Below are 24,459 nucleotides of genomic sequence, written 5' to 3'. Positions count from 1 at the left end.
ATAAAGGTAGAAAAGGAGTTAGAAACTCCCTGATCCTGGTCATGTCCAGTACTCCCTTGCTTAAAGGCTTCCAAGCTTCTTTTCCAGAGAGAGTAAGTAGTGCTTAGAAGTCTCTCTCTATTAAGTTGTGCTCTTTTCAAACTTGATGCAATTCCTTAGCATCCAGATGTTATAAAGTAGTATACAAGCATACATCCCTAAGTCTGCCACCCCTTCTTCTCCATTCATGCTCCATTGCATAATCTCATGAACTCAATCAAGAGTATTCCATTGGCTATAGCAGTCAGTCCTCAAAGCCAATTGTGATGTGAACTAGATCCCTCGAGTCCATTCACATAAGAAAAAGATGTGAATTGTTGACTCCTCAAAATTGCCACAGAAAGGGCATGAGAAGTCTTTCTTCAGTCCCTTTGTTTTGAGAGCATCCCCAGACCTTGGTACAACTTCCACATGAACAATTGACAATTTGCAGCCAGCTTAGCTTTCCACAACCTTTTTATGGTCAGGTAGTTGTAGCTGGAACAATGACCAAACTCATTGTCTTGCGTTCGTTAGTGTTCTGAAAGCCCCTTTGACAGAGAAAACTCTTTTGTTTGAGTTAAACCAGGTAAGTTTGTCCTCTCTATCTCCTGGCCTAATATTGATAGCTAATATAGCTTGCACCACTGGACCACGAAAGTCAAGGTTTAACTTATCAATGTCCCACTCAAAGCCATTGGGTCTTCTGAACTCACATACTTTGAGATTGAAACTGTTTGGTCTGGTATAAGTATAATCACTTAGTAAGCAAGGCTTACCATTCATGGTTATCCAAGGGGGTCATGGAAGACACAGACAGTCTTTCCATTTCCTATACTCCACATAGCATCTTTATCTATTAATTCTAAGGATTTTGACAAACCCATCCAAAAGTAGGAAGCATCAAGGGGTGGGTGCCATTGGTGGGCCACAGCCCACCAGTTATAGTAGATGCTTTTAAAAGTTTTTGTCCACAGAGAGTGAGGGCCATGATAAGTTCTCCAACTATGTTTGGCTATCAGTGCCTTGTTTATGTCAGCAGCCATTCTGAATCCCAAGCCTCCAGTTTTATCTTGATTTGCCAAATATTCAAGAAGCCTAATTTCCTCCCTCCTGGTTTTGGTCTGCCATTCTAAAGCACCAATTTTTTTTTATCACAACAGATTCTTCCTTCTTCATATCCCAACATTCTACAACCTTGGACGAAGCACCTGGAAAACGAGAGGGGTTTGAAGAAATTATGATTAAACCGGTCAGGGGGTAAAAAAAAAGGAAAATAAAAAGAAAGAAAAGGATGAGAACTTGCCTTACCAAGCTGTCTGATAATGGTCATTGTGCTTCCTTATTTAAGTGCTAACCATGGTTTTCATATGATATTCAAGTATGTCGGAAATTGTCCTAAAATAAAAGCTCTAAATCTTGGACGTGTGTTATAATTTTGTAGTACCAACCAACCAATAATTCGGATGTTTATAATTTAGTCTTGACCTTTGCTGCTAGTTTGTTTGCAAGAGTTCATATTCTGAGTTTGTTTGTTGTGTTATTCAGGTGTCACTTCGCAGAACTTGACAGTTTCCCCTGGACTACTAGCTCGCTTCCATGCTTTATCCGGATTTTTTGCTGTCTACAATGTGCTAAATTTAAGTCCAAGAGCCAATTCGACAACGCTTTTGGAAAAAGGCTGGGAATTATGTTCTCAATTGTGGTCCGACCTCGTTGAGGATGTTCTATGTATGCGTAACACAGAACTAATATTTGGACCTGGAGATGTTTCTTGGACTTTAGGTGCTGCATTGGTTGAGGGGAAGTCTATACGGCTAATTAAGTAAGTCAGAAGTTCAAGATGGCAGCTTTACTCTGAAAAGAATGGAAGTCCTCTTTTCTCCAGCTTTTTCTATCATTCTATTTCTGTCTCTCTTTTATTGTCTATGGAAGTCAATTTAAGCAGACTGCAATTACATCTATGCCAATCAAGAAGGCTGCTTCTTCTGTGGTATTGTCATCTTTTATTTCTTCAAGGAGGCAATCAAACTAATCACCAATTGCAGTTGTGGAAAACAATGTAAGGCTTGCTTACACTTTCAATGTTTGTAATTATTTTTTAAGATCCTCTTGAGATTGTGTTTTAACATTGGATGTTCAATAGAGCAAAGATGAAATGTGAATATTACTTTTACTAATATTTGAATTGCTTTTGACATTCTTCTGAACGTTTGGGATACAATAATACAGACACGAGCTAAGACCTTGTGCTAATTCAAAGTTGAAACTAACAGAAAAGAACACTAATAATATGCACACGATAGTTGATTACAAGTTTAACGTAGGCGCATGCATGTTTTATATAGGTTTATGAAATTTCAGTAGACTATCGATCATGTACCAAAGGTAAATCCCTTACTTCAAAGATGTGTTAGTGGGGTTCCATCAGAGGGAGTCAATGAGTGTCCCCCTCTTCTACCTCTTTCGCTTTTGCTATTATGTGCAAATTTCAAGCTTGTTTGATGAAGGCCTTTCTCCTTCTCCTTGGAGTTCCATTCTGACAAGTAATAGTTTTCTTCTGTGGCATTTTGTTTGCTTGATGGACCACAAACCATCCCACCCCATTGTGGGAAATAGATAAACCATATTGGGAAGGTGCAACATATAATCATAACTCCCATCAGAGTTATACCTGTTTCTTTGGAGTATCTAGAGCCTTTGAAGAAAAGCAACTGAGTCAAAACAGCACCGACATTTCCACCAGCTCCGGTCATTCCTGATATTAGGCCCAATGACCTGGAAATGAAAGTTGTCATAAAAAGGTGAGTGTGTGGCCTAGTGTATTAAATAACTTAGTAGAACATTAGAAGTTTAACAGAGTTGGAAGCAATTGCATGCACGCGTGTGTTGGGTGCTGTGCGTGTGGCAGGATATGGCTATGTTTCGGACAGAAGTGATGTTTTTCTGTGGAAGGTTAGAAGGTCCTTGGGAGTTAGAAATTCAGTGTCATAAATAACAAATTATTGTGTTCGTTATAGCTCTAATAATGTCACAAGACTTGGCAATTTTCTGATACTACTAAAAATATATGATGAATAATAACAAATACCTTCTGGAGACGAAGGGAACTACTCCAAATGTCAGTCCACAGGCAGCTTGAACAAACAAAGAGAAAGCAATCATCACAGTTACTGAAGCCTCCAGTGTGGTCACTCTACCAAGCAACACACACAGTAGACCTCCAATTGTTTGCACCACCCAGAGGCTCCAGAGCCTACCTCTCATCCCATACCTCTTAGCCATCATGTCAGAGAATAATCCTCCACCAGGTCGAGAAATTAAATTCGCTAGACCAAAACTTGCTGCAATGATTCCGGCAGTTTCGAGCTTTAGATTGAACCTGTCATAAAAGTATTGTGCAATTATGTTGTCCACCGTCAATTCCACTCCAAAACAATACCCATAAGTCAAGGCCAAAATCCACCCTCTGTAATTGGTGACCCCATGGTAGAACACCTGCGGCAATTTATCTTTTGGTCCCTCTCCTGACTTCTGGAATGGCTTGAAGTTACCTTCTGGTAGGTCTTGGCCAAAGATCAAGATGGCAAATGCTGTCAAAGTTTGGAACAGGGCAGGAATGAAGAATGTTATGTGCCAGGCGGTGAAAGCGGTTGCTCCAAGGTGATGGATGAGCGAGTAAACCAGTGGCATGAGGAGCTGGGTGGCGCCACCACCAAGGTTTCCCCAGCCACCCGCAACACCGTTGGCAAGCCCTACAACAGGAGCAGAGAACATGCTGCTCATCCAGAACTGAGTGGAGACAAAGGTCGAGAGTGAGAATCCTGTGAAGAAGCGAACAAGGAGGAAAGAGATTGGAGAGTTGGCAGTGGCGGTGAAGTACACTGCAGGTGAAGTAAGGAGGATGACTGAGGCAGAGGCAAGGCGGGGGCCAAAAAGGTCACAGGCTGTCCCCATGGCAATTCGCGCAAAGACTGCACCAGTAACTGATGCAATCCCTGCATTACCAATGTCGGTGGCAGTGAGATTGAGGTCGTCACGAATAATGGGAAGAAGAGGTGGAGCTGCAAAAGTGGAGACGAAGCAGGCCAAAAAGGATATCCATGACAAGTGAAAAGCTCGCATATGGGGCGGAGCAGCTGAGAACAGTCGGAATTCAGTTGCCTTATTCTCAGAATCCACTGGAATGGCAAATTTGGGACGTTCAGATTCTGCTTTAGGACCTGATGTTTCCATGTTCGGCTTCTTGGATTCTGCAGAACTAAGGAAACGTAGACCAACTAGCTTATAAAGTAATGAGTTGTGTAAATATGATGAAAGCACTTAAATGTGCCTTACTTTCTCCAAATGATGTGCGTGTCTTCTTTTTTTGCAGAAAATGAGATGAAATCCAACAGATGTCTTTGCATGGAATGAATAGTATTTGGCTGCGTGTCGACTGTGATTCCGGCCAAATGCTCGATTCTATATTAAGTACTAATATGGCTGAGAAAGAAAATGAGGAGATTAATAAAGTACCATATTTCTATGTAACGGAAAAAAGCTAGCTTACATATAGACAGTGATTTTCTTTGTCATTTGATAGGTAGAAAGGCAGAAACTCAGCAAAAATTTCTCTGTTCTGCCATCTCAGAGTGGAGTCTTCTGTTAGAAATTGTGAGTTGTTTTTGGTCTTATGAAAGGATACTTTAAGATTTCGGAATACTCGCTTGCGTAGAGTCCCATTGTTTTCTTCCACCTTTTTGGAGGAAGAGAAAGATCGGGCTGAAGTTATAGACTATTAAACTCTCTAAAAGAAAAAACAAGGGGATTTGAATACCAAGTTGGTGGAAGTATTGACTTTGGGTATCACGTCGAAATCCACGGAAATTGAATGTTGGACTTGATTTATAAAACTTCTTGTTTGACTACCATTTAAAATTTATTAAGTTTTTTAAGTGTCCAAAATATCCTTGCCTAAGACATTTCTTCTCATACCACAGTAGTTTCTTTTACACAACCACTAATTGGATTTAGAAATTGCAATTGCATGCCATGAAAAGTTTGGAGGCTTCTTGAGTTGATGGTTTCTTAGTTCGTTAATCCCATATGTGTTCCATCATTGCTATGAGTGGAAGGCGTTACGTAGAAAAAGAGGAATATTTGCATTTTTCAGATGACACCAGATCTCCTCTCTTAATAGACACCGTTCCCTGAGCCAAACATGATCATTTAAGTGTTATATAGTGTTTTAATTTGCGCCTATGTGAAGTGTTCAACTCCAGATGCATTGAATTATACCGCTGGGGGCATTAAGTTTAAACCACGCGTGTCGCGTCCATGTTTAGGCAATCTGTACTCTTCCCAGATTAGTAAGTATCCAACGAGGCAACGAGTGAGTTGGTAAAATGAGTGGGTTATCATCCATCACAAATTTCATTAGGAAGAAAACCTTGGGCTGATTGCCTGTAGCTCCAGGAAATAGTTATGAGATACACAGTGTTGTTTTAGTCAATTGGGATACATGCGCTAGTTGGGAAGTAATGTTGTTTTAGTCAATTGGCAGACACTCGCCTAACAAAAGGATCCAAGACCTTTGAATATTCAAATCTGATAGGAAGAATCTTATTGATCCCTAGTAGCTGTCCCTATAAATGGGCGTCAGACCGTCACGGTTGTCTTGTTACTGAATGTTGTGTACATATCTTTATATTATTTTTCAGATTTAGAAATTTTAAGCCGTCTGAACAAAGGAAAAGTACTTTTGGAGTGTGAGGCGGCCAGTGGAATTGGTCTCACACTCTATAGGGATAGGGAATGCAGAATAATAAATAATGCCCTGATCTGATTTGTACTTGCAGTCTTAAATAACGGAAACTGGATTGGTTGGTCTCAAAATACTCTAAGAGCCTAGCAGCATCCACAAAGTGATAGAGGCCCTCATGCACAAGAGTTTGAGTGTGGACCTTGCATAGGCTTCCTGTTTTACTGGAAAGTGGACAAGGACTTTGTGTCACTACTCACTAGTCATAAAGTTCTGTTTGGTAGCTCCAAGACTTTGTATGTTTGCGACTGTCTTATTGGCGCTACCAAAGTTGTTGCAATCTACAACGGATTCTTATATAGACAGGGAAGAGCTATCGAGTTTGTGATTGTTCTAGTTTCCTACACGAGTATCTCAGAAGTAGGACAGTGAGCGGGGTCTAGGGCAGTTAACGGGTTTGGCTCAAATCATATTTGATATTTTGAGTCCAAACCCAAATTAAGTCTTATTGGGCAAGTTCGGATTCGGGCCAGGCCTAGGTCCGTTAGCAATACATGGGAACTATTATTTTTGTCTAAAATTTAATCAAATTTGTAAGTAGCAAGAATTTAACCCACAATTATTGTGTGGAAGACACAATACTAACCAATATGGTTTCTAATTTTCTATGTTAACTTTCAATAAATATAATAGATATAATGATATATTAATAATATTAAATATAAAACACATAAACTATTATAGATTTCGAGTTGGGCCATTATCAGATCGGACATAGGTATGCCCAGACCTGATCCAATAATCTTATCGGGCTAAATTTAAAGTCTAAGTCCTTATTTTATCGGTTCGGATTCAATCAGGTTTCGAGCTTGTCCCGGCCTATTGATCGACCATAAAGCGGGTCGATATGGTCAGATCGAATCCATTATAAGAATTTTTTTCATGTATCCAAATTCGAATTCGAATAGAAATCCGATTGGATAAAACTAAAATTTTGTATTTAATTGAAAATAATATGACATTTTATTATTTACTCGAATCCAAACCTAATCGGATATATCCATATTCGTATCTGAATTAAAAAACGGATATATGTTTTTTACTTTACCTAAATCCGACCCAAATTAGATTCGGATAGTGTCGGATTTAAGTCAACCCAACCCAATTCCCTTCCCTACTCAGAAGTCTAGAATCGTCACATTGCAACCCTGACAGTCTACACTTGTTAATCCCTATCTGTAATCAAACATGTGATGGCCAATTTTTCGTTGTCAAAGTGGCTAAACATGTAGACAATCTCATCTCGATATAGTCTCTATTAGGACTGTTAATGGGTTGGTTTGGGTCGCATTTCCGAAAATTCATTGCCGAACCAATAAAATATTACGGTATATGAAACCAACCCGAATTGATAATATTATAGTGCAATCGAAACCGAACCGACCCGAATCGAAATCTATGAAACTAATCAAATCTTAAATTATATCAATTAATTCAGCCACACAATTTATAAAACCTATACAAAATTAATTATAAATACTACTAAAATGACATCTTATCTGTTTGGATTCATACTGGTTTGGTGGATGGCAAACTCGAAACCAAACTAATATCTTATCAGAACTCAAAATTGAACTACCGAATTACCCAAACCCAATGGGTTAGTAGGTTTGGTTTGTTTTGGTTAGGTTCGGTTCGGTTATTGGGTTATCCAACCCATTGACATCCCAGAAGCCCAATCCATATTATTAAGTTGTTCCCAAGTTCTAGTTACACATATCCCACTTCATACTCACGGACTAGATCCACAGCCTACTTGTTTGGTTACAAGTATGCAAACATTGCTACGTATCGTTTTTAAGTCTTGAAACTCGTCCCTCGAGATCGATAGTTAGCATGGTTTTTTTGGATTCTAATTGTAAATGATAATTGTAATTATATAGGAGAGACTTATTTATTTATTTTTTTAAAACAAAATGGAAGATAATTATGTTATTTAAATGACATTAGGGAGGCTCTTTTAAATTATCAATAATAAAATAGAGCTTGTTTTAATTTCAATGTGGGAAATGGGGGTAATTATTTAATTTAAGTGACATTTGAGAGGTGTTTCTAAATTATTAATAAAAAAGGGACGTTGTTCAAATTATATTAATAAAAGTGGGGTTTATTCTAAATTTTGTGAGAGAGGTGTTTTTAGATTAAGTAAATAAGGAGATCTTAAATTGCCTACTCGATATTGGAAAGGGTTAGGGGTGACTTTGGATCGGATCGGATCGGATCGGATTAACCTCCTTCGGAATTTTTCGGAATTTTTTTCGGAACCTAATATGCAAGCCAAATCCGATCCAATTTTTTTTCGGATTCAAAATATATTTCCAATTTGAAACTTTCGAGAAATTTCAGAATACTTGGTAAATTTTCAAAGATCTCTTTACTTTCAATTATTTTTGGAATATCATACGTCAATGTTCATTGTAGGGAGAGAAAACCATGTCTACAACACCAATATACCAACAGCAATACGCACTTGTTTACTGAGAAACCCCATTTTCATTCAAACAAGTGATCCAAGAAAAAATGAGAAAAAGAACCTGCAGCCACCAACAACAAGCATTGCATTTTGTTGAGGTCTAGGTATTTGTAATGTTTCAATCTTTTTTCGTGTGTGGAAATTGAAGCGTGAAGTGTCTGCATGAATAATGGATTCCGGTCTTGGACTCTAAGTAGCTTTACATAATATTCTATCTATTGGAATTTGGCTTTTGGATTGGTCTGGAAGTCATTGTATGACTCAATGACATTTTTTTTCATATCATTGTTGTTATGGCAGACGGTGTAATGACAGTGGAGTGGTCCAATTCAAGTGGGAAAGTAGCGGCTAGGTTATGTTTTTGTTTTGTTTTTGGAAGTAAAAAACTAGAAAATGAATGAACGGTCGAGATCTGATCAAGATCTAATCAAGTGGATAGTGAGAGAACATATTTTTGGAATAAATTGACAATAATATCAGAAATTTCAGATCAGTTATATATCGGAACTTCCGGATCGGATATCGGATCGGATCGGATCGGATCGGTTTTTAGAGTTATATCCGAATCCGATCCAATTTTTTTTTTTCAGAATTTTCGAAAATTGGAAAATCGGCCCATGAAAACTATACCCAAAACCAGACCAATTTCGGGTTGGATTTCAGAAAAATCGGAAATTCGGCAAAAGTAGACACCCCTAAGAAAGGTATTCCGGAAGATCCGACTATCATATAGTGTAGATATGTAGCCATCCTTGGAAATAAGCAAATAATGTGAACTTTAGATATTGAAATATTGTGTCTGAGCAGTTCTATACAGTGAGACTGCTTCAATTTTCCCAGCGACCCAGCCTCCGAGGTTGATGTACATTTTACATATTAAAAAAGCAAGAAAATGAGCTTAAGACCCTAATTATAGTTTTTATTATGGTCTAGATCATCCAGATTTTCAAATCAGAACAATTTATTAGATTATAATCATAAAAAAAAACCTGTTTCATATTTTTAATCATTAATAAGGACGTGTCCAGTGTTGACTTGACTTTTCCTTAATTTTTTTCCAACTTCACCCATCTTTATATTTTAGAAAGATAGAGAGCGAGAGAGTAGAGCACATCCAACTAGGGGTGTCAAAATGGCCTTTAAGCCCTTAGCCCGCCCGCCCCGACCCGGCCTATGGGCCGAAAAAGTCCTCAAAATGAGGCCCTCACACATTCGTGGGCTGGGCCGACCCGGCCCTCAAGCCTTTGAGGGGAGGGTATGGGCCTAGACTTCGAAACTTAAGCCCTCCCTTAAGCCCGGTCCTCATTAGGCTCTTAACATTTATTACATATGTTTTAATAAAATTTTTTACAATATATTTCATTTTAACATTAATATGCTAAAAATCACTTAAAAAAACGTTTATCTATTAAGTTTGTCAACTTTATAATTTCATTATAATATTTTATGAAATGAATTTAACTGATCTTAATTGACTAATACAACTTTAACAAGTTTTTTTAGTAGTTTGAAGGTTTAATTGTGAAGTGCATTCGATTTTATCATTTTTAACTAATGTTTCTAAATTTATTTTGTAAATCAAATGTATAACATAGTATCCGGCCATCACGTTTGGCCCTCAAGCCCGGCCCTTCAAGCCCTCTCGAGAGGGTTGAGGGGCGGGTAAAGGCTTCGAGATTTAAGCATTGGCCCGACCCGGCCCGGCCCTCAAAACATGAGGGCTTCATTGTTTGAGAGGGGCCACTGCCCAAAACCCATTTGACACCACTACATCCAACACTTAACGAAAAAAGATAAAGGAAATAGATTGAGCAAACACCAATCGAACTATTGTCTAATTTCTCTGTTAGATTGAAGATTGAAGTTGTTCAAGCGATTCTTCTAAATTTCAGTCATCAATTATCCAATTTCATTTTTTTTTATCTTTCATTCTCTTGGTTTTGATTTTTTTTTTATTCATTCTTTTTTTGTTTGTTGAGATTCAAAGGTTTATTTACTTTTTTTGTGTATTATATATCTTCTTACTTTAGCTTATATATTTCGCTAGTTTCTTTAGAAATTTAAGTGTTTAGAGTTGCTCGAATAGTTGGATTATGAAGGTATGAACTAACAATTGTGCATACCTTTTTGATGAAATATGAATATGATTAGATGTTGTTTTAATATTGTGTATTGTGTAATCTAATCAATCATACTTATTAGCTCAATTACAATCATTTTGATCTTCCTTTTTAAAAAAACAAAATTGCATTATAGGGGCACTTTTGGTGGACTCATTTTTTTTTATTGGTTTTAGTGTTTTAGTGTTTTTATGTATATATGTCATATTTAGTTTAATTTAAGTTGTTTACCATTGTTATGCACTTTAGGATGAAGACGATGAATATGACATGCGAACTGAGAAAGGAATGTAATGGTTCGAGTCATGTGCTAAATACATCGTCCAAACGAAGGCATAATACAATGGTTGGAGTCATAGTACAAAATATCAGGATATAGGTATTTATCGATATTCAATTTCTGGATATGTATCGTGGATATATCTCTCTCTTTGGGGATATTTGACATTGTTCCACATGCAAATATCGTAGATATATTCAAAATATTGACAAATATCATGGATATTGTGGATATTTCTTGATATATCATACATTATTTATATTTATTTGAAATATAATGGTAAATATTAAATAAAATTGTTATATACATAAAATATCACCAAATATCACAAAATATCCTCAAATATCACAAATATCACAAATATCATCGAAATATCACCGATATTTGCAGTCGTATATATCTCTGTACATATCGTAATATTTATATATATTTCTCTAAAATCTGGATAGATATCCCCAAATATCGCGATATATCGGGATATTTTGTACTATGGTTGGAATTACGTACGTTCGCCTGTGAAATGGAAGAAAAATGGATGGAAAGATTATATTGAGAGCGATGATAAGGTCTGAAGATTAATTATAAGTATCCAAGTGAATTTGGAGCATGATGACTTTTTTCGTCAACTTGAGGTTTATGCTTTGCATGTGAAATGATTGGATGGTACATGGATTCCATTAGCGTACATGCATCCATCTTTTGTAATAGAGGATCGAGTAGTGCAATAGAGGATTGAGTAGTGAGGCAGTTTTAATGTTCAGAATTATGTTTTTCTTAATTCCAATGTTAGAAAACACACTATTTGTCCTTACTCTTCATTTGATATTATTTCAGAATTGAATGAAATTTTCTTTTAGTTTGTAGATTTTATTTCTTTTGATGTTTCTCAAGTCAGTGCACATTCTAATTTATATGGGAAATGGTATGCACAGTTATTTGTGCATATCTACATACTTGAAAGGGTATGCATAATTGTCTCACAACTGTTAGGGTATGCACAGTTGTCCTTGCATACCCTTTTCACATGCCTGAGGTTGTTTGTGCATACTCTGTGTATAACCTTTAGTGTCACTCTTGTGATGTAGCGTCTGGTATGCACTAACATTATGTGCATACGTCGTTCTACTTAGGGCAGGGAATCGGGTCGGGTTTGACCCAAATTCGACCCGACCCGAACTCGGATAGTTTGGGTTCAAGTTAATTTTTATATCTGTTTATTTATTCGGGTTGGGTTCGGGTTCGGGTCTGTCGGATTCGGGTTTTGGGTTTTGGGTTTTTTTTTTTTTTTTTTTTTTTAGTGTTATCCGATCGAGTTAGTCGGATTCGATCGGGTTCATGTCAAGTTCGAATATTAAATTTTGGATATAATCGGGTTCGGGTTCGGATATTATGAAATTATTCGGATTCGGATATAGCCATATCCGACCCGAACTCGACCTGATCCCTGCCCTAGTTCTACTGCATATATTTGAGTGCATACTATTTTTCTCATGACCATTTTTTTGTTCAAACTATTTTATCATTGCTTTACTAATAATATAAAACTATAATAGCAAAATAATAATAATAAATAAATTATTAAAAAAAAATTAATTAATATTAATTTTCGGATCAGATATTATCCAATATCCAATTCAGATATTCGAAATTTGATTTGGATAGAATTTTTAATATTCATTGGATTCGGATACAGGCATATCTAAATCTGAACCTATACTTTTGCACCTCTAACTTGAAAGTAGAGTTGAAAATATCAGCCTATTTATCGATATATTTGTAATATATAGGAAATCATGGTACCGATATGGATATCTTCAATATTTCAAAGCCGAATATGAAACCTTTTTAAGCCGATATGTATCGCATTTTTTGATATATATATCTTTATATCAGCGATATATATGATATATTCGATATATATTATTTGATTTTTTGACTATTTGACCCATATTTCCGATATACATCATTATATATCAGTGATTTTTCAGATATATACCGACATATAATGCTAAAAAAAATATTTTGACTGGTTCACCAAAAGATAAATATCTCCCATATGGAAATTTTGGGCCTTGCTTTAACATCAAAGTGACATGTTTGCACACATCAGACTTTAGAGAGTATTCAGACTTGGAATTTGGATATATCATTACTATTAAATTTGAAATTGACATATGACCAATCCAAGTTATGAGTTTTGAACCCTGGGTCAAATATTCCAAATTGTAGTACACCCGAGTTACGGGTGTTAAAAGGGTGGGACTGGACTAGCCCGACCCTCAAACCATAAAAACCTTCGTGATTGAGGGGCGGGCTAGCTAATTTGTGTTGAGGGCCAGGTCGAGTAGGGTCATGACATAAATACGCAAGCCCTTATCTGCCCTTCAGCGGGCCGAATTATACACTACTAATTTACTTAATTTTTTTGGTAGTTTTAATTTTTTTTCTTATTATAATTTTTATTATGTATATCAATTTCAACTAATTAAGGATATAAAACTTATTCTTATACCTTTAGAAATGAGATATAGAGATGGTAGAAGAGACGAGAGTCTTACACTTTCAATATTTAACCATGCTACTATGTTAGAGTTGCATATTAACTTTGACTTTATATGACCTATATATCTCTTTCATTTAATTACAAAAAATGTATATGTTATGTTCTAATCTACTCTTTATTGAAAAAAATATATATATATATATACTCCTTGTTAAATACTAATTGTAGTGAAAAAAGTGGGTTAATTAGACTAAACCCCCCATTTTATATACATGTTTAGACTAAACCCCCATTTTATGATTCCTTGAGATAAAACCCCATTACATTTACTATGAGTAATACTACACCGACCGCGAGAATATCGACGGATCCAACCAACACACTTGAGGTGGTTGGTGGCGTGTTATGTCCACATAATCAAAAGTCAAACATACCTTTTACTTTTCTATTCTCGATAAAAACCCTTTACCTTCTCGCTACCTTTCTTCATGTTCGTGAACCACAACGTTTTTCAAAGGATGGGTATGAAGAACATATGCAAGTAAACCATCTGGCACCAACATTACTCTCAATATTACTTTTACCGTCTCTTATTAGAGGCTCCCCAAGCCGCGTTGTTAATGTGAACTCTATGGTAAGTTACTTATATACCATTCTTCATTATTGATAAAATTGTATTATAAAGCTATTTACTTCATAACTTTATCCGAAGAATTAATCTCCTATTGCAATCGACGTATCCAATCAATTGTTTTTTTTCTTATTTTTTCCCAAATGCATCTTTGTTGGCTTTGTCAATAATGAAGACATGAATGTTAATTCGGCAAAAGGAAATTTTCTAGTTTGGAGTAGCAAACTTGCCGGAGTGTAATTTTTTCTAGTTTGGTTCGTGTGTGTTTTTCTCTATTGGCTTTCACTTCCACTAGCCAAATTGTTCTATAAACAGTCTAGTCATAAAATGTGGCACAGAGGTTTGCCCCACCGTTTAATGGATGAGACCTCAAATCTGTCTCAGAAAGATAACTAATTTTGGTCAAGAATAATCCTTGTGTCTGTAACTTTTAGTTCATTGGAGAAAAAAGTTTTGCATACATAATTCAAAAAGACAGAAACTAAAAGCAGTAAGGCTCATGACCTGTTTGAAAAAATGTCTGAAAAAGTTTGGACATTTCAAACTATTGTCAAATAAATGTGAAACTTGATTGTGAGCTAAGGTGTTATGCACCAGCAGAAATATGCTCTTTTTGCTTGAGATGGTTCAAGTTTAACTTTATGTTTGACAATTTCTTTTCCTGTTAGATTGTTGTTTAGTCAATTGGTTTTCTACTATTGGACTTTTTATGATTGAAGGTTCTTTCTAATGATTCTACTCGAATAGAAACCCCAGCTTGGAGATACATTGATTTGGGTCATTGGGAAACTTTTTCTAGTTTGTCTACTGAATCAAGACAAGACTATGGCATATTCATGGTTTGTTTGTGTTTTTTTTTTCAAGTTTTTTATACTACACGTTTATGCTGCGTGAATGCAAATATTTTTTCGGTAATTGATCCTTGGGTATGTGTAGATGTTCTTTTTGTATACCTAAGTGGATTTTTAGCTTAAACGGTAAAGCACTTGAGAGTCTGAGTGCATCTCTACAACATCTCAAGAGACGGTGGTTCGAATCAACCAAAATCCAATAGACATTCTTGAATATAATGAAATGTTGTTCTACAAGCTTCTTATTTATAATGTTGAGGAATTGCTCCCACTTGTATACACACCAACTATTGGCGAGGCTTGCCGAAATATGGGAGCACCTTTAGGCATCTGTTTCGGCAATAAACTGCTTCAACACAACGAGAGCAATGGTAAAGAACGCACTAAGAAATAGAGGAATTTGATGTTGGGGGAGATGAAACTAAACCAAATAATGGCTGCCTACGTACCCAAGATCTATTCTCTAGGGATCAAGTTTCCACGTAGTTCCTTATGAAAAATAGTTTGGTATTTATAGAGGTAGAGTAGAGAGTCCTTGTAGCTCAAGTAATCTTGTATCTTGAGTAATTGTGATATAATATAACTGTCAACTGATAGCTATCTCTTTGACAAGAAATGAATCTGGACATAAATCAACGTACATTAATGGCAAGCCATGTGGCTAAGGTTCAGCCTTAGACACATGAGTTAATGGGCCTGTACATTAATCCATGGTATTGCGAATTGGGCTTTAGCCCTGTTGATTAAATGAATAAAAATAGAGACCCCTACTAATGGACGTTTGCCACGTAGGTGGGGGTCGAAACACCGCCCCCTCTTTGTCATGCGAACAAAGGTCGCATGGCAAAGAAGAGAAGAAAAGTCAAGGAAAACTTGAAATAATAAAAGAGTAAGCGGATTATATAAGAAAGTGTCGTGTGAACGTAAACGATAAGAAAATGGACAATCGGAAAAAATTCGTGAATTATCAGAAACGAAATAATGTCAAATTAATGTAGACGGGATGCAATGACGTAGTTAAATAAAAGATGGCCGAAAATGTACAGAAAAATTAAAAGATGTACATAAATAAAATTGCAAAAGAAATTGATTGGCGAAAACTGTACCGAACGCGTCACGTGATAACGCGAAATTTGAATTCGACGATGCGTGCCAACGGAATAGCGATACTTGGATTATACCGGTGAAAATTAAACGAGGGGCAGTTTAGTAAGAATACGAAGAAAAAGAAGTAAAAAGACGAGTTGGAGTCGAAAGTGAATACTTGGGCGACTAAAACTGTATTTCACCCCGAACTAGATAAGAATCCAGGTTAGATAAGAACCCACCCTGTAAAACTTATCGATGAAATAGTATAAAACCGTATCCGTAGACCAAACTAGATCTAGGAGTAAAACAATTACTGAGGGCCGAAACAAAGGTTCTTTGTTTTCACAGGAGTAAACCAGCAGAAAAACAAGGTGTGGGTTACGAAGTTTTGAGAGGGCTTCAAGCTCGCTAGTAAAAAAAATCAGGTGCGTTATCTTTCCGGAGTTGTAGTGGCGGTCCTATCTGAACTCAAAAGATGGGATTCCTCAACGACTCAAGTTCCCGAGTTGGTAGTGTACCCATGTCCCTATAATGGATATCCGAATTTTGAACTGGTGGTAGCATGTCTGAGTTTTGGAAATCCGGATTTTGAATTGGTAGTTGAACGTCCACACTCATTGGTTGCGGTGTGACCTTAGTCTCTTCCTCAATGAAAACTGGGACACATCTTTGTGAGGCGACAAAAAAAATAGTAAAGTTGGTTTTTCTGGAGTGAACCCCCTCAAGATCTGCTGGAGAAGACGGTGAGATGGCGATACTAACCCGTTCGGCCGTGTTGTACGTTCGGCCGTGTTGGAACACAATAAACTACACAAGTAGCTATCGCTCTCTGTCGTTCGTTCGTGTTGAAAACGAACGAAATTGGTAGTCAGATGCATGCGAGCTTGGTGACGACAGAGGCTGATTACTCTTAGAAGGAAGCAGTTGTAAATGAAAGATTCACAAGACGGAAATTTACTGAGCTAATCTGTGCAGTACATGAAATCTTAAGAAACTTGTAGGTTTGCCAAATCAAAACCAACATGATAGTTTTGCTATTGAAAGCTGCCCAATATGGGAAGTCCGTCGGTAGCAAGAATAGCTAGGCAATATATATCTTCTGCCTCTTTTACCCATGTATTCCACCGAGGCAACTGCAAATGTACACCTGGGAAGTGCAAACCGATAACTGGTGCTGCCATGATGTTATCCATATTACTCTTGTAGCATAGTGGGAAAGTATTAGAGGGATCCAGTATTCTATTCTTATAATGCCAATCAACGTCATCTTATCGGAACAGAAAGTATCTTGAAGAAGAAGCTCGTCATCTGCAAAAACACGACTCTGGTTGCAAAAGAAGAAGGCGCCAGTATTTCAAAACTGGTTTTAAGTTTTAAACCAAAACATGATACGGTGCAGCTCCTACAAAAGAATGGCACCGTACCTGTGCCACATTAACAGAGTGCGATACTAGTTTTAAGTGTTGAACCAAAACATGATACGGTGCAGCTCCTACAAAGGAAGGGCACCGTACCTGTGCCACATTAAAATGGCCCAGTGAACCCGATTTTTGAGCTAGCTGACCCGGTTTTTGACCCATCTGACCCGTTTTTCTTGTTTTTTCAGGTAGTAACTACCGTACTATACGGGCGAAAAATACTCGAGAAGAAAATTCGATGACGATCGCAGTCTTGGTGAGGTGGAAAGAAGGTGATGATCAAATGACTACACGGAACCGCGTCGATGGTCGCTTAAGGAAATAAAAAAAAAATACTAGGACTCGAGAAATTTGAAATGGAGGAAGTGTACGAATTTGAAACGAAAGTCGAAGAAGATGAAGTAGTAACGGCTTACTCACAATTAAGTTGCGGGAGTGCAATTTAATCAAAGAAATTGAGCAATTATTGAGTTATTTTGAAATTTGCCGAAGAAGGCGGAGAAAAGTTCGGAGAATATGACAAAGCGGTGGCAAAAAATTCGACAAAGATGAAACAGGTATGTCGATTATTTTATTTTTTCCGGTTAGCTTCAAATTTTGGTTAAGTCCGAAAGACTTACTTACAAAAAATTTGTATTTGCGCCTTGAGGTTGAAACGGCGGAATTACGAGCAAAAGATATTGACAAAAAGTTTGAGCGGAAAGATCACAATGCCGTAGAAAAATAATAATAAAGAAAATTTGAATAAAGTTTTTCGCTTTAGAAAGTTAACGTAATGCGAATTTTTGCCGCACGGAGAAATAACAGTTGTACGAGCCTCAGAAAGTTTCACTCAGAAAGTTCGGCTTAATGCCTTAGAAAAAATAATGAAGCTGTCAAAAAATTTCAGTCGGTAAATTTCAGAGAAAGATCGGCAGAATGCCTTAGAAAAAATAATGATAATGACGAAATTTTTCGCTCGGAAAATTTTTAGGAGAAAGATCGGCACAATGCCATTGAAAAAAAATAATGACATTGACGAAAATTTTTGCTCGGAAAATTTTTCGTAGAAAGATCGGCACAGTGCCTTAGAAAAAATAATGAAGCTGACGAAATTTTTTCGTAGAAAGATCGGCACAATGCCTTAGAAAAAATAATGAAGCTGACGAAAATTTTCGCTCGGAAAATTTTTCAGAGAAAGATCGGCACAATGCCATAGAAAAAAAATAATAATGACATTGACGAAAATTTTCGCTCGGAAATTTTTTCGTAGAAAGATCGGCACAGTGCCTTAAAAAAAATAATGAAGTTGACGAAAATTTTTCGTAGAAAGATCGGCACAATGCATTAGAAAAAATAATGAAGCTGACGAAAATTTTCGCTCGGAAAATTTTTCAGAGAAAGATCGGCACAATGCCATAGAAAAAAAAAATAATAATGACATTGATGAAAATTTTCGCTTGGAAATTTTTTCGTAGAAAAAAAGATCGGCACAGTGCCTTAGAAAAAAAAAAAAAAAAATAATGACATTGACGAAAATTTTCACTCGGAAAATTTTTCGTAGAAAGATCGGCACAATGGCATAGAAAAAATAATAATGATATTGAAAAATTTTTCGCCGGAAAATTTTAATTAGAAAAGATCGCACAATGCCTTAGAAAAAATTAATGAAGTTGACGAAAATTTTTCGCTGGAAAATTTTAAGTAGAAAGATCGACACGATGCCTTAGAAAAATTAATGAAGTTGATTGAAAATTTTATTTCGGAATTTTTTTCAGAAAAAGATCGGCACAATGCCTTAGAAAAAATAATCAATGCGGAAGATAGTTAACCGAAAGTGCTAAAGTCGGGTTTAATGCAGATTCGAAGAAGAAACGAAGATTTACTCGAAATTTAACCGTAAGATAATTGATGTGAGACAATGGATTAGGTAATTGTGTGAATGTAATACCATAGAGCTAAAACTTCTTTTGATGAAAAATAAATAAAAATAAAGTATGTGTTGGCTATTGAATGTTGTTTTTGTGACAGATAACATACCTGTGGAAAACTGACAATGTTGTTGATTTATGTAGTTGAAATGAAACAGAACGAGGCGCCCCCATGTAGAGAAAAACGCCCCTAATGCGTACTTAACTTTGCAAAATTAGGCTAAGCGAGCATAAAAGCGTTCAAACTTAGGCTGACGAAGTTAAACGTGGTAACCTCGTCAGATTTTGTCGGAACGATAGTAATGGACTAAGCGAGCGTAAAAACGTTCAAACTTAGACTGACAAAGTTAAATGCGATAACTTCGTCAGATTTTGTCATAGCGATATTAACGAACTAAGCGAGCGTAAAAACGTTCAAACTTAGACTAGCGAAGTTAAATGTAGTAACTTCGTCAGATTTTGTAGTAGCGATAGTAATGAGTAAGCGAGCGTAAAAAGTGTTCAAACTTAGATTGACAAAGCTAAATGTGGTAACTTCGTCAGATTTTGTCGTAGCGATAGTAATGGCTAAGCGAGCGTAAAAAACGTTCAAACTTAAACTAACGAAGTTAAACGTGGTAACTTCGTCAGATTTTTTCGTAATGATAGTAACGAACTAAGCGAGCGTAAAAACGTTCAAACTTAGACTGACGAAAAGATGATTGTAAAAGTGATGTGTCTTGACCCTTCGCTTCTAATCCGCGGAGAGATAAGCTAATGAATCTGCATGGCGTAAGTCATTTCGGGTCTTTGAGTGATAGAGATGCTATCAAATTGTCGAGCAAGACTACATATCAAACTAAGATAAGCCGCCATACGCTCATCTCTTGCTTCAAAAGACCCACCAAACTGATTGGCAACAAAGGCGAGAATCCGTGTATAAGCTGGAGCTTTCGCGGCCAGTTGTCAAAGCCGTTCTCAAGGCACAAATGGCGACCTCATACTAAACCCCGATATATGAAGCGGCGAAGCCAAGTCGCCGCAATTTCCCAATCTTTTCTCCTCCGGGTTTAACAAAAACACATCAATTCGGACCAGATTTACTATCGCGAGCCATCCGAGTAAACAATCCATATGTCAATGGGATTAGGAATTGCGTTTTCATGTCGGTCTTAAATTAAGCCCCTGATTAGCGGTAGAATGTCTTCCATAGATTTTTCCATCAATGTAGCTGCCGACTATATGCCACTAGGTTGACCCGTTAAAGGACTTGTTAATATAGGAGGACTAACCAAGTATTTCTTCGGTTGTTGCAATGCCATCTCACAATCAATGTTCCAAGTTGCGCCCTCTTTTAAAGTCCGGAAGAAGGGATGACAACGATCGGAATATTTAGAAATAAATCTATGAAGAACGGCAAGCCGACCAGTAAGTCGTTGAATTTCCTTCTTATTTTTGGGTGATGGCATATCAATAACGGCGTGTATCTGATCAGGATTAGCCTCAATACCTCTACGAGTCATGAGGTATCCCAGAAATTTTCTAGAAGAGAGGCCCAAAAGAAAATTTGGCGGGATTGAGTATCATGTTATACTTGTTAAGCCTATCAAAAACAAGTTAAAGATCGGAAAGATGATCACCCGTATTGTTCGATTTAACGACTATATCATCGATATAAGCCTCCATTATTTTTCCCAACTGATCGGAAAAAATTGTATTGAAGAGTAAAATCCATTTCACCCAGAAGATTTAAACAGACTGAGGCCCGGTCGAGCCTATGTGGAAGATGACACCTGCCATTACCTCTTACAAGAGTTAGAGATTTTAGGCGGTACACACTTTTGGGTTATTTGGAGATTGTCTTTTTTTTTTATGCGTGTAACCAACCTATCTAGGTCGGTAGTTTATGGGATTGTGGTCTTCCCTCTAGTTATACGTGACACCTTCCATCCTCACTGGTCGGACACATGCGGGATGGCGCTTTTTCTCAAATCTGCGAGGTCGGCCTTCCCTCGTCGGTCGGTCCAATCTAGGATGAAGGTTTTCATTATACTTTCTTCCGTGACACCTTTTTTCCCCCGTCGGATGGACTGTCTAGGATGGCGATTTTCCGCGAAATCTGCGAGGTCGGCCTTCCCTGTCAAGTCGGTCGGTCACGGGATGAAGTTTTTCCTTATACTTTCTTCCGTGGCGCCTTTTTTTTCCCCTATGCGGGACGGACTGTCTAGGATGGAGATTTTCCGCCAAATCTGCGAGGTCGGCCTTCCCTGTCGGTCGGTCAATCTGGGATGAAGTTTTTCCTTATACTTTCTTAGTGGCGGCTTTCTTTCGGAGGCATTTGTATCGCCGTTTGTAGTGGTGGTGGTGGCGTCTCTTTAGCGCCTTCCGGAACCTAGTAACAAAAGTAACGTAACTTTTCGTCACGTTATTGCTTGATGTTTAGAAGTGAGTCGACATCCTTTGGCGTCTTGCAATTGTGGCTGAAACGATTAACAAACTGATTTTCTAGTTCATTGAATTGGTGAATTGATCTTGAAGGCAACTCATTAAACCATCGTAATGCTTCTCCCTTTAGAGTTGATGGAAAGAGCTTACATATGAGCGGATCATCTCCACCCCATAACACCAACTTATTTTTGAACGATAGAACATGCAAGTCAGGATCTCCTTCCGACTCATCATAAAGTTCAAAATCTGGTTGTTTGAAGTCGGGATGGTGGTAAGCTTCTTGAATGTCGTTTTTAAAACTTATCAGGGCACGCCATCATTGGTATCAAGTTTTTCATTTTTACATCCCTTGACTCTCTATCGTTAAGTTCTTTTGCAATCAACTCTTTCAACTGTTGTTCTGTTAGAGTTAAAGTATTGGATCGAACAACTGGACGCCCCCGGTCGTGCCCATGTGGAGAAGGATACCTTCCATTATCTCTTATTGGAGTTAGAGATCTTTGGCGACGCGACGCGATCGATTTCTCCGACCGGTGATTGTCTTTGTCTATCCCTATAACCACTGTCTAGGCGGTAGTCACCCTTGGTCGGTGGTCGGAATAATTATACCACTTCTCCATGTTTTGTTGCTTTGGGATGCGGGATGCCGCCTTCCGGTCATGTCGGACATATCTCGGATGGTGTCTTCCCCGAAATTGCTTCTCGAGGTAAATCTTCCCTTTGAGATCGGACATGTCTAGGGTAGTAGTTATCCCCGCCAATCCGATTCTCCCCATAAGTACGGGTAATAGGGTCATTACTCCTAGAGCGTAATTGGTTGATTGTGTTTGAGAAATAGCACGTTCTTTGAGGATGACGAAGTGGATTGTCAAGACGGTCCCATACACCGGAATGGCTGCGTCCGCCGTGGTCGCCTTGATCTTGTTGAATTTGCAACATCGTCCACCGACCTTTGCCTCTTTGCCGACTTCCTTCTCAAGTTCCTATTTAAATTTTTGACTCGTAAGTAACTCCCTCTCAACCGTATTAGGGGTGAATTGGTCATTACTATCACCTTTTCCGCTAGTTGGCGTGAGAGTAATGTCCACGTCCATATCTATGTCAATTGAAGGATCGACATGGACAGACGTGGGCGGATTGCATGGAGGATTACCGACTTGTCAATTTTCTTGTTGCAAATTTTGTTAAGGGTGGCGGCACTTGTAATCGCCTTTTTGGGGAGGCGGTTGGCTCTGAGTTGGATGTTGAGAATTGATTCTACTACTAGGAGCAACTTGATTGTTCAACGGTTCATGCATCGGCCGATTTGAATTTCGAGGGTTCGCGATTCTTGTTAGTAGGAGGAATATGTTGACTATTTGGTGCGCTTCTTGTGCTTACCATCTTGATTGTTTCACGTGATAATGAATTCTCTAGTCCCCACAGACGGGCCAATTATGTTTCGCAATAAACCGCAACACCACAACGAGAGCAATGGTAAAGAACGCACTAAGAAATAGAGGAATTTGATGTTGGGGAGATGGCCGAACCAAATAATGGCTGCCTCACGTACTCCAAGATCTATTATCTAGGGATCAAGTTTCCACGTAGTTCCTTATGAAAAATAGTTTGGTATTTATAGAGGTAGAGTAGAGAGTCCTTGTAGCTCAAGTAATCTTGTATCTTGAGTAATTGTGATATAATATAACTGTCAACTGATAGCTATCTCTTTGACAAGAAATGAATCTGGACATAAATCAACGTACATTAATGGCAAGCCATGTGGCTAAGGTTCAGCCTTAGACACATGAGTTAATAGGCCTGTACATTGATCCTTAGGGTCTTTATATCAGTTTGAAGGAGAGGTATGTTGTATTCCAACTCAAATGTGGAATGTCTTCTTATCTCTTTACATTATTGTACACATGATAATATCTTCTACTATACTACTGTATTTGTTGTTGGAAACAAAGGAAAAACAACTGGAATAGAAAGCTAGGGTTGTGAGTTTGTTTGTGACTTTTTTTTTCTTGACTTGTGAGTTTGTTGCATGTGTATGACGTAATAGAGAAAGGGTTATTATATATAGGGGAAAAAGAGGATTTCTAATTCTTGTTGGGTTCTGATTACGCGTACGTGGTATATATTTAGGAGAGTTTCTAATTTTAGTTTTAAGCTTAATTAAAGGAGGAGAGTTTCCATTTTCATATGACTACTAATTCTTATTGGATACTGATGTTGGGCTGCTGCAAAATGGAAAGTTGAGCTTTATGTCCTAATTCTGAAAGTATATTCATATTAAGTAATGGAATTGAGTCACCCCAATTCACAGTTGTTCACACTGAATCTGATTTTGAGATTAGACTTTACAGAGATTCTGCATGGATGTTTGCTCCTGTTCAGTGACATTTCTTTTGAGAAAGCCACTAAACTTGGATTCCATAGGTTATTCAACTATATCCAAGGTGCCAATCTGAATAACTCCCAAGTGTCAATGACTATTCCTGTCTTGACAAGCATTGTCGCAGACTCTGGACCTTTCCATTCATCCGCCTATTTTGTTCGAATCAATTGTTGTTGGCATTGATAGATCCAGTGATTCCATATCCAATCAACTAAGAATCATGTGTCTTTGCAGTATGAAGGTCCCCTAAAGTACCCTAAAGAAAAGGTACTTGATCCTCAATGTAGTTTTAACTTTTAAGTTTCAAAATACCTGAAGAGGCAACAATATATAATAGCCAGTCCTGTGATCAAATGTTTATTTCTTCTTCTATGCCTTAATCAAATTACATTCTTGCATATTGCATTTCTCTCAAGAATACATATCAAACTTAAAAATAACTGCTCTGAAAAGGTAGTCCAGCAACTACGCACTAATTTCAATAAATAAATGAACAAAACTCTTAATACATTTTTTTGAACCCTTTGTATATATATGGAGGTTGTTGCTTGCA

At 37.5% G+C, this 24,459-nt stretch overlaps 1 protein-coding gene and 1 long non-coding RNA gene across 4 annotated transcripts; one reads left to right on the top strand and one right to left on the bottom strand.

The window, feature by feature from the left end:
- Nucleotides 1-151: 151 nt before the first annotated feature.
- LOC147495233 (uncharacterized) lies at nt 152-2,198 on the top strand. The gene is made up of 2 exons (XR_015197363.1): nt 152-1,399; nt 1,567-2,198. It is a non-coding gene; the product is annotated as an uncharacterized LOC147495233 (long non-coding RNA).
- Nucleotides 2,175-4,781, bottom strand: LOC147495232 (high affinity nitrate transporter 2.5-like). Of its 3 annotated transcripts, XM_086563853.1 has the most exons (4): nt 4,571-4,781; nt 4,357-4,503; nt 3,110-4,279; nt 2,175-2,796 (listed from the first exon to the last, which is right to left on the bottom strand). In XM_086563853.1, exons 2-4 carry the CDS (start codon nt 4,425-4,427, stop codon nt 2,421-2,423), a joined length of 1,617 nt encoding a protein of 538 aa, XP_086419979.1. In that variant the 5' UTR covers nt 4,428-4,503; nt 4,571-4,781; the 3' UTR covers nt 2,175-2,420. The 3 variants fall into 3 exon arrangements, with proteins under 3 accessions (XP_086419979.1, XP_086419978.1, XP_086419980.1); XM_086563852.1 differs by having other exon boundaries at nt 4,357-4,781; XM_086563854.1 differs by having other exon boundaries at nt 3,110-4,781.
- Nucleotides 4,782-24,459: the final 19,678 nt, after the last annotated feature.

Source organism: Coptis chinensis, chromosome 6 (assembly GCF_015680905.1).
Source record: "Coptis chinensis isolate HL-2020 chromosome 6, ASM1568090v1, whole genome shotgun sequence".
NCBI classification, from domain to species: Eukaryota; Viridiplantae; Streptophyta; class Magnoliopsida; order Ranunculales; family Ranunculaceae; genus Coptis; species Coptis chinensis.
This window is presented reverse-complemented; position numbering and strand designations above follow the sequence as displayed.